We start from the raw sequence: 14,226 nt of genomic DNA, 5'->3' as shown, positions 1-14,226 counted from the left end.
TAAAAAAGAAAGTTCTATCTCAGAGAGGACCTGCTCCTTGGTATAATTCCCAGCTGCGGACTTTAAAGCAGGCGTCCCGAAAGCTGCAAAGGAAGTGGTACTCCACTAATTTAGAGGAAGTTTATGTAGCTTGGAAAAATAGTCTAGTAATTTATAAAAAAGCTCTTCGTAATGCCAGGACAACATATTATTCATCTTTAATAGAGGAAAACAAGAACAACCCCAGGTTTCTCTTCAGCACTGTAGCCAGGCTGACAAAGAGTCAGAGCTCTGTTGAACCTTGTATTCCTTTAGCTTTGAGCAGTAACGACTTCATGAGCTTCTTTACAAATAAAATTATTATGATTAGAGAAAAAATTAATCTGGCCCTTCCTACAAATGTCACAGATGTATCGAGTACAGATGCTTTAGAATTGGCTGTAAGACCAGATGGATATTTAGAATTTTTCACCCCCATACATCTCTCTGAACTCATTTCAATAGTTTCTACATCCAAACCATCAACATGTCTTTTAGATCCTATCCCAACTAGACTGTTCAAAGAGGCTTTACCTTTAATTAATTCCTCAATGTTAGATCTGATTAATCTCTCTCTAGTAACAGGTTATGTACCACAGGCTTTTAAGGTTGCTGTAATCAAACCTTTACTTAAAAAGCCCACTCTAGATCCAGATGTTTTAGCCAACTATAGACCAATTTCCAACCTCCCATTTCTCTCCAAAATTCTGGAAAGAACAGTTGCAAATCAATTATGTGAACATTTACAAAGGAATAGCTTGTTTGAAGAGTTTCAGTCAGGCTTCAGAGTGCATCATAGCACAGAAACAGCTCTGGTGAAAGTTACTAATGACCTTCTCATAGCGTCAGATAATGGACTGGTCTCTATACTTATTTTATTGGACCTTAGTGCAGCATTCGATACAATCGACCACAAACTTTTATTACAGCGACTAGAACATTCTATTGGCATTAAAGGGACAGCACTGGACTGGTTTAAATCCTACTTATCAGACAGGTTCCAGTTTGTGCATGTCAACAATGACTCTTCTGAGCATACTAGGGTTAATCATGGAGTTCCTCAGGGTTCTGTCTTAGGACCAATACTGTTCACATTATACATGCTTCCCTTGGGCAACATTATTAGGAAGCACTGTATTAATTTCCATTGTTATGCTGACGACACTCAATTGTATTTATCTATGAAGCCAAAGGAAACTAATCAGCTAGCTAGACTGCAAGATTGTCTTAAGGACATAAAGACCTGGATGACCTATAATTTCTTACTACTAAATTCAGACAAGACTGAAGTCATTGTATTTGGCCCCAAACATCTTAGAGAATTGCTTTCAAAGCATATAGTTACTCTGGATGGCATTACATTGGCCTCCAGTACTACTGTGAGGAACCTCGGTGTTATCTTTGACCAGGACATGTCCTTTAACTCGCACATAAAACAAATCTGTAGGACTTCCTTTTTCCACCTGAGAAATATTGTGAAAATCAGGAACATCCTGTCTCTGAGTGATGCAGAAAAACTAGTCCATGCATTTGTTACTTCTAGGCTTGACTACTGTAATTCCTTATTATCAGGTTGTCCCAATAGCTCTCTGAAACACCTACAGCTGATCCAAAATGCTGCAGCCAGAGTTTTGACGGGAGTTAGCAAGAGAGATCATATTTCTCCTATATTGGTTTCTCTTCATTGGCTTCCTGTTAAATCTAGAATAGAATTCAAAATCCTTCTTCTGACATATAAAGCTCTTAACAACCAATCTCCATCATATCTTAAAGACCTGATAGTACCATATTATCCTAGCAGAACTCTTCGCTCTCAGACTGCAGGCTTACTTGTTGTTCCTAGAATCTCTAAAAGTAGAATGGGAGGCAGAGCCTTCAGTTATCAGGCACCTCTCCTGTGGAACCAGCTCCCAGTTTGGGTTCGAGAGGCGGACACCCTCTCTATTTTTAAGACCAGGCTTAAAACCTTCCTTTTTGACAAAGCTTATAGTTAGGGCTGACTGGGGGACCCTGACGGGGTGAGCTGGTGTTTTCATTTGCACAACTGACTTCCCCTCTTGACGTCCCTTTAGTTTGCCCCTAGTTATGCTGCTATAGGCCTAGACTGCTGGGGAACCTCTCTTGATGCACTGAGCCCTTCTCTATCTACCTATGTATTTACTATATATACCATTATTGCATTACATTCACTCTGTTTCTTTCTGTGTCCTTTCTCCGAGTGTCCCTGGTCCCAGAGCTGGATGCTTCAGATGTGTGGCTGTGTTTTATGGTCCTTGTGTCCCACTCCCCCACCTCTCTATCTCTACCCCTCTATCTCTATCCCTCTATCTCTATCCCTCTACCTCTATCCCTCTACCTCTTCTGTCCCTCTCAACCCGCCCGGCCAGCAGGCAGATGGGTCCCCCCACATTAGAGCCGGGTTCTGCTCGAGGTTTTTTTCCCTGTTAAAAGGGTGTTTTCCTTGCCACTGTCGCCTTTTGGCTTGCTCTGGGGGTTAGGCATATGGGTTCTGTAAAGCGTCTCGAGACAATTTGACTGTAATTGGCGCTATATAAATAAAACTGAATTGAATTGAATTGAATTGAATTACAGGTTTGTAATTAATTAATCGCAATAATTGCAGTTTTGTCAAACAGCAATATTTGACACAATAAGTGAAGTTTTTCAATTCAAATACAATTGTGGTTGACAGTTGAATCAATGAATAGACATATGTGTTTATAATTTAAAATTTTAAAAAAGGAAAATGGGACATAGAAAAAAGTGATTTTGATGACTTAAAGCCTGAATTTAGTTGTTTTTTCCACTGTATGGCACATAAAATCAGCATAAGTAGTTCAAGGAGCTTCAGAAAGTTGAAAATCCAGAGATTCATTCTGTTTTCATCTTTTCTGGGTCTGATAAATGGTGTAATTTTGACGGTTCTTTCTTTTAAGAATATACATTTTTTTGTGTAATTTTTTTATAAACAAAAATTTTATAATTAAGTTATTAAAAGAGATATTTTTGTTGTTTAGGTTATTCCTCCTCCAAGGAGGCAGAGCCTCGATGGAGTAAAAACTTAAACCACAAAAATGTTTCATTTCTATTTATCTGCATTTTTCATCTGTCTGCTACATTCACAGATTACTGCAAATCTAAGTGCAATTATAGCGATTTTATTCAGCATTTTAAGACTTTCTGTAAACTCAAGCACTGTCTCGAAAAGTGGTCTATTATGGGATGGCTACACCGTTAGCCGTTAGCATGACTCGTAGCTAACGTTAGCTCTGGTGCTAACAGCAACATGTTTTACATTGAGGTGATACCGTCAGCTTGAAGTGACGCAGTGATCAGAAAACTCTTTGTTGTACAATTTGCACACAACCAGGCTTTTATCCAAGCTGCCATCGGGAAGATTTTTAAAAGAAAATGTTCTGCCCAACAAGCTCAATCTGGTCTTCCTTCACTGTTCACCAGTGCCTGACTTCACTCAGTGCTTCCTGTGCTTCTTCTTCATGGCTACAAACAGACTTTAGGTTCATTACCGCCACCTACTGGGCTGGAGTGTTCATCAGAGTTACCAGTGTGCCATAAATGAGGGAACTGAGGAGGGTGCAATTAATTGTATTATTATTTTTAATGCGTTATTTTCACTGTAATTAATTAGTCTAAATTAACGCGTTAAAGTAAAATACAGTAAAATACTGGCAACAAAGGTTGCCTGTATTTTTACAGCGTTACATTTGTAAACTACTTAAATTGTTATTAAGAGTATGACTGATTTCAGTATTCTGCAGTGGAATATGTAGTTTACTGTTCATTACTGTGATTAGACTTTGCACTGATATGCAGTATCTATATAGTGTTGCCACTGTAAATAACACCATCAACATTAACTGTAGTTACCTGCAAATTACAATGTAGTTTTCCCTTGAAAATGTGTAAATACTATTGCGAATTGCCAACATATACCATAAACAACAATCCTGGGAAATAGGAACATTCAGAGAATGTTCATGGAACATTCCTTAAAGGTTCCTGTTTGCTGGGATATGTCTACCAACTCTATTTAACATATAAAAATGCATATAACACTATCACAATCAAGGATCAATCATAAGGGAGGTTATATTTTTACAGATGATGAACATCTATTAAAATGCTGTAATGCATGACAAATTGTAGTTTATTACACGTTTTACAAATCAAGTAAAAACTATTTACCTTAATGAAAAAAGTAAAAGAAATCAGAAAATCAGTGTAAAAGTATTAATGATATTCTTAATTGTCTATATCAAGTTACTAAATAGTTATTTGTCAACTGCTATGGGAAAATGGGTTGTTCAATTCAAACTGCCAGTTTTTACATCAGCCTTTGGTTAACAATCAGCCTTTGGATCAATGTTTAACCACATTTTGGACAACCAATGCACTCGTGTTTGAATTTGGCTGCATTTTTGCAGAATTTTGCTGCAGTTGCAGCAGACTCAGCTTAGCCCTCTTTGGAATCCCAAGGGAGAGGTCAAGCCAGGTAAGAAGTCCCCTTTGGTTGAGATTCTGGACCTACTTCCACCATGAAACTGCCACCTTGGACAGTACACAGAACGGGGACACCCACCATTAATGTCACAAAAGAGAATTAAATCAGGAGCCTGTTGTAATCAACACTACCATTGGTAATTTACTGGAGCAAATGGTGCTGTATTCCTCCATTAATAGTGCTGTTATCCTTCATCAACCAAGGACCACGCGCACCATGCACCGAACACCGGCTGTCTACTGACACACCCATCAACGGTGTGCCAACATTGGAAGTCTGCTGGCAGACATCCAACACTGCACTGCTGAGGGCTCCATGGCAGAACTTGTTGCCCGGCAACCATATGACGCTTCAGGACTGAGACAGCCTGAATCCGTTGTGAAGAAATTTCTGGCCAAACCACTGCTGTTCCAGCCAAAGGAGGCTCCGATCCAGCCAGCGCTGCACAAAGTAGGCAAAGCCAACCTTTTCTATCTGCTCCAGGTCAGGTTGATGTTGTTAAATAGAAGTTAATTTGATTTAATCATAAGTAACCCAGACTATAGATCCATAAAATTAGATTGTTCGCTAACTACACTCCTTTCACCAAAATCCTCTTCATTTAGTTGGGTAGTCTGACATCACACATTCAACATACATACTCCAGTTTCATTGTTTTGAGCTCACGTGTAGTATGTTTGTAAAATAGTTGATAAATATTTTCCATTTAGACCAATTCATGGTCTCCTGTTTTTCTTTGTGTGGGAGCTGAGGTCAATTTAATCAGAACTTAATACTTTCAGCTAACAGACTGATCAACTTCCTTCTAATTAAAGCTTCTTTGAGACTTTATCTAAAATGATAATTTTCTCAGTAAACTGTAATGGTGCCCCTAAATTAACAAGTGCAATTTAACCACAAAGTGTAGTTCCACTACACAGTGTATGGAATTGCCTACATATACCATTTATATATATTGTTTTTATTTTGCCGTTAGTCAACTGCTTGTATCTGAAAGCTTTCAAGCCAGAATTTACAAATAATAATAATAATAAGAAGAAGAAATTTTACTTATATAGTGCTTTTCAAAATATTCAAAGACACTTTACATTGTTACATTATAAAATCAGCAAACATTAAAACAGAGGTAACTCTGAAAATAATCTATTTTCGCACGCGCCATTTATAGAAACTTTGTGATATAATATAATCCTTGAAATTGGTCAGCTAAGTCTCCACACCTTCACTTTTCTGTCACACCCTGACGTACGACACACCTCCATGTGCGCCACGTCCCGACATGCAAGGACCTGTTCGATGATGCTTGCAGCTTTAATTATTATCATGAAGATCCAACCACCCTAATGCCTGATGATCCCCAGAACCTGGCTAGCAGACTTTCCGGCTCCTGCGGCTATGATTCCCAATACCAGTGTATTGCTTACAGGTTTGTGAGCTAACATGCTTGGTGTAGCTCATGCAGAATGCAGACTTTACATCAGCTAACAGCAGGAAAACAATTTAAAAAAAAAAAACTCTGTTTCAGCCAGGTCGAGCCGGCATACCTTGAAAAACAAAGACATTGATTTGGAATGCGATTCTTTGCCAGCCTATTGCTTGCAGGTTCGCAAGCTAACCTGAGAGGTGGGGTCCATGCTGAGGTGCAGACTTTTCAGTCAGTTAAACAGCAGGTGAGGAAACGTTCCTCCAGTCATGTTGAAATCTCTCTGCTGATGCCTGATTGCCCCTGAAGTATATTTCTGCAGTGATCATCTCAGTGGTAGTCTGTGCGGAGCACAGATTTTGACTAGCAGCAGAAAGTAAACTCTGTTCCCGCTTGGGCAGCCCAGCATCCCTCAAAATAAAGAGAGGCCTTGACTATCACTGTGATACTTCTGCAGTGCATTCCTCATGGTGTCACAAGCTTGTATGTTTGATGACATCCCTCTAAGTGCAAACTTTCCAGTCGACAAAGCCAAGAATACGGCCAGAGCGCACTTTTTCTTGGGTCGTGTCACCATATCTGCTGGACTTATGTTTCCCTATGTTAGTGTATTGCTCATGGAGCTAACGGACCATTACTGAATGTACACCTTCCAGTCCACTAACAGCGGGTGGGAGAATTGTGGTCCAGCCGAGCCAGAATGACTCTGTCAACACCTGAATGCCTCTGGAGCATGTTGCTCATGGTAGCCAGCAAACACTCTCAGCTGTAGTCCATGACAGGTGCAGACTGGGACAGCTGACAGTGGGTGTCTACCCCTGCCTCAGTTGGTCTGCATGGGCTCAGAGGAGTGATGTCACTGTGATGTGGCTATCCTCTTGGAACAAATGTGAGGTTCAGGGAAGCTGTTTGACATTATAAAGTTTAATCTGTGGCAACACCAGGTGACAACATTTCTGAGCTTGGTTCTGGACTTCAAGATGGAAACTAATTTTATGGCTCCAGAAATGGGAGAGTCTTTCTAATTCTGCCTTAGTGTCTTCTGGCTACATTCTTAGACCAACTAGGGTCTCTTTCTTGGGCCTAATGACTGCCATGAATCAAAGCAGTTTCTTCCTGTCCTATGCATGCAGCCTGTCCAAAGATGTTAGCTGAACTTAGGGCTTTGTCTCCACGAATCTCTGTAGACCATGGTGGTGGTTCATGAGGGATTTCCTACTCCTCTGTTGGTGCAAGCATTCACCCAACACAGAGCAAAGAGGGGCAATCTAAGACCTGTGGTCCACTGCCAGCTGGTCTTCACTCTGTTCACAGCTTTGGCCATTTCATCTTAGCCTTTATCAGTGTTCCTGAGGTCAGTCTTGCATCTTGCAGACTGACTTAAGCAGCCCCTTTGCCATCTCTGCATTTTCCAGGGCCTCCGACTGGTTAGTATGTAAATAAGTGTACATTTGCAAATGGTCCATTTGTCATATACATGTGGCTTGGGCTGCACCGCCTTCTCACGGGGTGTTAAAGAGTTACCTCGTATATATGAAATATGTAACTAGGTGAAGAGTTAGTCTCGAGACAATAGAGAACGTATGGTCACATTGTAACCTTGGTTCTCTAAGTGAAGAGACTATCTCTCTTGCTCTTTTGGCTGCTTAGAGACACGTTTCAATCAAAACTATCAGTGAATTCACACCAGCACAGGTACTTTATAGGCAACCTGTGAGGTGTAAACGGGAAAGCCGGTATCTTAAAGAAGTTTCCTTGTATGCTGACAAGCATAGGGGGTCATTCCCCCATACATTTGAAATATATAACTGGGTGGAGAGATAATCATTTCAGTCAGAGAACCAAGGTTGAAATGTAACCATATGTTCCACTGAATGATGAAATTTTATCACTCTCTAGATTTCAACTTTACTGAACTGATTTCGGAGTCATTTCTGTGGGGAGTTGACATAAAATATCATTGCTAAATGCATGTTGATTGAAAAGACCAAGTTGAACAGAATCCAGGCCAATATTTGTTGTATTTGTGTTTACAGCTGATAAAATCATACATATAAAGCATGCATGGTGGTGGCAGATTTCAATGGTTGGAATCTACAATTATTTAATTATTATTAATTTTTAAAACAATTTTGGATGCTCTTTTCTTCTATATAATAGCAGTTGCTGAGTTGCTGAGCTGAGCACATGAAAGCTGTCACTAGCAAAATAATCCATCAGGTTTAAGTGGAATTCAGAAGAAGGTGAATGCAATTTAAGTTGTGTCAATATCTAAACTGCTAATGTCCAGAAGTTTTTCTGTTTTAGCAGTTATCAGTATGGCTATCATTAGAAAATAACTATTCACAATTTAATACAAACCTATGAATGATTTATTTAATCTATGAATGAGACTAAAGTCACTAATGCAGATTATTTAGTGATTATTGTGATCAGGGAGCAATAAATAATTATAAATAAACGGCACAACATCAGTACCACATTTGATCGTTTGAAAAGAAGCCATCATTGTTTTTTGTTGCTTTAACAAGATAGAGGACAATGGCTCAATTCAGTGTTATTTTAGTTAAAACTTAGCTAATAATATCATATAAAGGTCAGAGGAGACAAAATGTTTGTATTCAAGAAATCAGAGTGACCAGATATTTGCCCAGGCTGCTTCATGAAAGAGTAAAACTATAAAAGGAGAATTATGGATGATTATGGAAGTCATGGACAGACAGTGTAATTTATACTTTTTCATCCGAATTTGGATATAATGAATCTCCGAGCAACTGGATTTTAATTCATCCACAGTCCTTCTTGAATACCTTCACAATGAACTTTACTGAGTTGAGATAACCATCCTAAGAATTCATGTGTTCAAAGACACATGAATTGCTCTTTTGTATTCTGGTTTAATATATCAGCTTAGTTCTTGATTATCGCTCTGTTTCAGGTTCCTAGTATTTTTTGGTAATTAGTCATAGTGAGTCTAATGTCCTTCTGGTATTACAGTCTGGCATACCTGCGTTTTCCTAGTTACTTCTCCGACTCTGCTCTGTACTGTTCCCCAGTATTTCTGTTAGCTTTGCGGGGAGTTTTAGTTGCTTTCCTATTTGTTAAGCCTGCCTTGCTTCTAGTTAAATCCTCTGGTTGTGGTTATTGTAGTTCTCCCAGAGATTCTCTTGTTGTCCTTCAAACAGTTCTTCTTCCGTATCCGTGTATCTGAGTTATAGCTTACTCCCCTGTTCCTTAGTTCGCGTGTTGTATTTCTGTATTATGCTATTTAGTTCCGCTTTCCTGCTCAGATCGTACCTGCTGTGGGTTAGTTCCTTGCCTTAGTCTGTGTAGTTTAGTCCGACAGCCTCTTGAGGCAGTATTGGGTTCCTCGTTCCTGTGTACTCTCGCCTTGTTGTGTATATATACATATTTTTGCGTGTGTGTATATATATATGTATATGTATGTATGCATGGTTATTTACATGTATATATTAGAATTGTTTTTATTTAGAAAATTTTTGTTTCTTTGTTTTTGTATTCATCAGTCCGATGGCGAGCTTGTTGCATCGGAATTTCAGTCATAATGTGCACCAACTAGTGTATGTTCTGGTTGACAATAAAGTGGCTATTCTATTCTATAATTTTAGCCTTTCAATGGTTTTGTATGCTGTCATCACTGGGAAACAGTCATTAACTCATTTTTTTGAACCATTGTGTTTGTTGACAATACTAACACAGCCCTGAATTGGATTAGAGGAAACCACCTAAAGCTGTCATTTAAAGTTTCATCTGAATCGGTCTGAACCTAGTTGTTCCATTGGAACTGATGCGCCTCAGCTGCTTGGCACCTATAATGGAGACTAAATTAACCCTTTAAGTGCCAAAGTCGCAATATTGCGACAAGCATCATTGCTGAACATAACAAGCCATAGCTGCAAATATGGTGCCTCGTGTAGTTACTACTTTACACCTGGAGATGGCGGACATCTGGGACTTCAATCTGAGCAACATTTGTGGGCGTGTTTTCATTCAAAGTTTTGGAGTTTATAGAGTTTGAAAACCGCCCCCGGTCAAGGAGACAAGGGTTGTAGCTGGAGCGTAACAGAGCACAAGACAGTGAGAGAAAACTCACCATGGCAAGAGGTTTGTTCACTGTTGACAAAGTACTTTATCAAGTAATGGCTGACTCAGATTCTGAAGAGGGATATTCACTCTCTGAAGGCGTTCAGTCGTCCAGTGAAACAGAAAGTGACGCTGCGTCCGTGCATAACAGCAGCGAGTCCGCGCACCATGACAGTCCACAAGCAGCACATACTGGAGCCGATGCTTTGCTTCACCGTGTCCGGGGTGGCAGGAGGGGACGTGGTGGGTGTAGCGGGGGTGGTCAAAACACCGCTAATAGTGAGGTGGGTAGCAGGGACGCAAAAAAACGCGGAAATAGTGGCAGCCATGGGAGAAAATGCACTGCTAGTAGTGGTGGAGGCTGCAGTGGCGTTTATGGCCCCACCGTAAATGACGATGATGATGGCTGGGTTTGCTTGAGAGATGAAGAACAGTATCACAAGTGGATCAGACATTTAGATGAGCCAGTTGGGTATCGTGGAGAGAGGAGTCTGACAAATTCTGAGCCAAGCAATGCCATCTTGATCGATAAACATCTGTTAAAGTTACGTAATCCATATGGCTGCCGCCTAGTGATGTCATAATATGCAAATTAGATGAGTGAATTTACTCCCATCACAAACTTTGGGTCATACTGATGATTTTACTCATTTACAGTATGCCTTTATCTCTAATCATTTTCAAGTTACAACATTTTGAAAAAAAGTGTTATCAAAACTGAATATTTTATTGAAAAAACTGTGGTGCCTAAAGGGTTAAGAATATTTCATAATTTCTCTCAGCTGATCGACTCCAAAACCAGGTTTACAAGAGGACAGGACTACTGACTTCTTCTTTGACGTCCCTTAGTTATGTCCTTATTTATGCTGCTATAGGCCTAGGCTGCTGGGGGACCTCTCTTGATGCATTGAGCCCTTCTCTAATTACCTATGTATTTGCTATATATGCCATTATTGCATTGCGTTCACTTTGTGTCCCCGTGTTCTTTCTCCAAGTGTCCCTGGCCCCAGAGCTGGATGCTTCTGATCTGTGGTTGCTGTCCCACCGACTGGCTTAGTCTCCAGCCCACTGGTTCCAGCTGCCCATTTCCACCAATCTACTTTGCATCGCCCTCACTATATTTGATATGCTCGTATACACATTGTTTGCATCTTACCACCAGCTATATATGTAGTATATTTAATGCTAGAGCCCTGCACCATAAGAGTAAACTTACGAATCATCATCAATGTTGCCTTGTACTTTGTATGTATCATCTATGTTATTCTTATCATGCATGTATGGCAATGTGTGTTATATGTTTCCTTGTCCCCCACCCCTCCTCTTCTCCCGTCCCTCTCCCTCCCCCTTCCCCCACCTCCTCTACATCTTCTGTCCCTCTCAACCCAGCGACCAGCGGCAGATGGGTCCTCCCATATGAGCCGGGTTCTGCTCAAGGTTTCTTCTCGGTTTAAAGGGAGTTTTTTCTTGCCACTGTTGCCTTAGGGCTTGCTCTGAGGGTTCTGGCATATAGGTTCTATAAAATGTCTTGAGACAATTTAAACTGTAATTGGGGCAATATAAATAACATTTAATTGAATAATTGTTCTCACTGGAAAGAATTCAGACTTAAACGTTGGCGGTTCATGGTTCACATTCTTCTGAACCGGAGAAGGAGCAGTGCTTTTTTTGCTCATGCAAATACATAATTACTCACCAGTGTGATTGTTAATAGTGAAGAAGTTCTGTGGGTTTCCACTAATAATGCGGTAGTTCAGTCTATCAGCAGTGCCTGTGGGTGTAGCATCAGGGTCCTGGGCCCGGATTTGGATCACAGAAACATCTCGTGGAGAATTCTCAGGCACTGAGGGCCGGTACAACGGCTCAGAGGTCAGGGGGGCGTTGTCATTAACATCCTCCACCTGGATGAACACCTCAATAGTGGTGAACTGAGGAACCACACCATGGTCGCTGGCATACACTGTGAGCCAATAGGAGTCCTTGGTCTCCCGGTCCAGCATATCAGTGGTGTAGATCAATCCTGGTAAAGAAAAAGACAGCAAACACTCATTACTTAAGTAGATATTGCGGTCTTTTTTTTTTTTTTACAGTAGCTAAACAGGCGATTAATTCTATTTTTAGTCTGAATTTAAAAAGAAAAAGAGATTTTGTTGTTACTTTCTTCCTATGTATGAAGTCCTCCACACAACAGGAGTTGAAACAGTGGGTAAAAAGAGAAGAGAGAGAGAGAGAGAGAGAGAACACCTAGAGTGTGGCCCAGCTATCATTAGGAATGGACAAACCTGGGGTAAAGCAGTCTAGTTTAGAGGAAAGATGAAACTTATTGGGAAATGCATAAATAAAACAGATGATTTCTTCCTTAAACATTTTACATATACATACCGGAATATATTACTGGGATTAAAGGAAGCACAACCAAAATGGATTAAATCATACTGTATTTGTCAGGTAGATTCCAGTTTCTTCATGTTAATGATGATTCTTCCACTCACTCCAGAGTTAGTTATGGAGTTTCACAGGGTCCTGTGTTAGGACTGATACAATTTACTTCATACATGCTCCCGAGGCAAAATCATTAGGAAATATTGTATACATTCCCATTGTTATGCAGGCAACACCCAGTTATGTTTATCTAAAAAGCCAAATGAAACCAATCAGTTACTCAAACTCCAGGTGTGCTTGAAGGATATAAGGGCCTCGATGGCCTGTCATTTTCTTCATTTAAATTCAGACAAAACTGAGGTTATTTTATTTGGCCCAAAACACCTCAGAAACACAATGTCTAACCTGACTGTTACTCTGAATGGCATTACTTTGGCCTCTACTGTGAGGAACCTTGGAGTTATTTTCCAGCAGGATATGTCCTTTAACTCAGCCTTCTTTCACCTATGCAATATTGTCAAAATCAGGAACAATTTCTGTCAGAGTGATGCTGAAAAACTAGTCCAGGTATTTACAGACTTGAGGCTGGACTATTGTAATTCCTTATTATCAGGATGTCTTAATAATTCTCTTAAAAACCTACATACAAATACAAAATACAGCAGCCAGAGTTCTGACAGGAACATTAAAAAAGATCATATTTCTCCTATATTATCTCTCTCTCTCTCTCTCTCTCTCTCTCTCTCTCTCTCTCATCGGTTCCCTGTAAAAGCCAGAATAGAATTTCAAATCCTGAATCTCACATATAACTATTAATGACCAAGGTCCATCGTATCTTGGAGACCTTACTGGACCATACCATCCTAACATAGCCCTTCGCTCTCAGACTGCAGGTTGCTTGTGGCTGCCAGAGTTTCTAGAAGTAGAATGGGAGGCAGAGCCTCCAGTTATCAGCTCCTCTGTTGTGGAATATGCTCCCAGTGTTGGTTCAGGAGACAGGCACTCTGTTTATTTTTAAGATTAGGGTTAAAACCTTTCTCTTTGATAATGCTGATCGTTAGGTTGCTTAGGATCACTAGCTGTCCCTTAGATCAGTAGTTCCCAAGCAGTGTTTGGCTTGGAGCCCCACTATAAGCTGCACCCCAGCCCCAGCCCCCACCCCTCCCCCTCAAAAAGTACGCTACAGTACATAAGAGGGAAGTTATTGAATTGTATTACTAATAGAAAATTCCCTAAAATTGTGAAAAAAAAATTATATCAACCCAAGAGTTGTACTATGACAAGGAGGAGAGAGCAATAAATTTGGTGACACTACAGCGCATAAGAGTTATTATTTTTTTTTTTAGTAACAAAACAATCCTTAAAATTATGAAAAAAATATTTAATATCAAACCAAGAGTTGTAGTATGAGCAGCAGGAGTCAGTTGCTGGCTGCAGTAAATTTGTTGAATATTTGTGTCTCTTGGCTGTTTGCAGCGGTTTTGCATTTTGCAGACGGTCCCTGTTCACTGGTCACACAGCCGGCTGCTCATAGACACCACTGTTATTTCTGCAGCTTGAAAGACAGCTACTTTTGATTAAACTGGGCTTGTAGCACATTGTCTACCTTACGATGGAAAAGAGGCATCGTTTATGTTTTGACAACGTATATTTAATGAGTTATTGATGCCGGAAGTCCGAATTTGTGAATATCTTTTCAACTTTACCGAACTGTGTTTTGTTTCCTGACGTCGCTGTAATTCGCTGGCTTCATGCTGTCATTTGCGAGCATTTCACC

The 14,226-nt window shown here is 40.1% G+C and overlaps 1 protein-coding gene across 10 annotated transcripts in view; it reads right to left on the bottom strand.

Annotated features, from left to right (window-relative positions):
- Positions 1 to 14,226, bottom strand: part of fat3a (FAT atypical cadherin 3a) — a 251,252-nt gene that overhangs the window by 118,838 nt on the left and 118,188 nt on the right. For all 10 annotated transcript variants that reach the window (XM_055012369.1, XM_035947739.2, XM_035947744.2 and 7 more), the window contains exon 3: positions 11,764 to 12,087. In XM_055012369.1, the coding sequence (XP_054868344.1) occupies positions 11,764 to 12,087 (324 nt within the window). The remainder of the gene's footprint in view (positions 1 to 11,763; positions 12,088 to 14,226) is intronic.

Source organism: Amphiprion ocellaris, chromosome 7 (assembly GCF_022539595.1).
Source record: "Amphiprion ocellaris isolate individual 3 ecotype Okinawa chromosome 7, ASM2253959v1, whole genome shotgun sequence".
Taxonomy (NCBI): domain Eukaryota; kingdom Metazoa; phylum Chordata; class Actinopteri; family Pomacentridae; genus Amphiprion; species Amphiprion ocellaris.
Note: the sequence above shows the minus strand (reverse complement) of the source record. Positions and strands in the feature narration are given on the sequence as shown.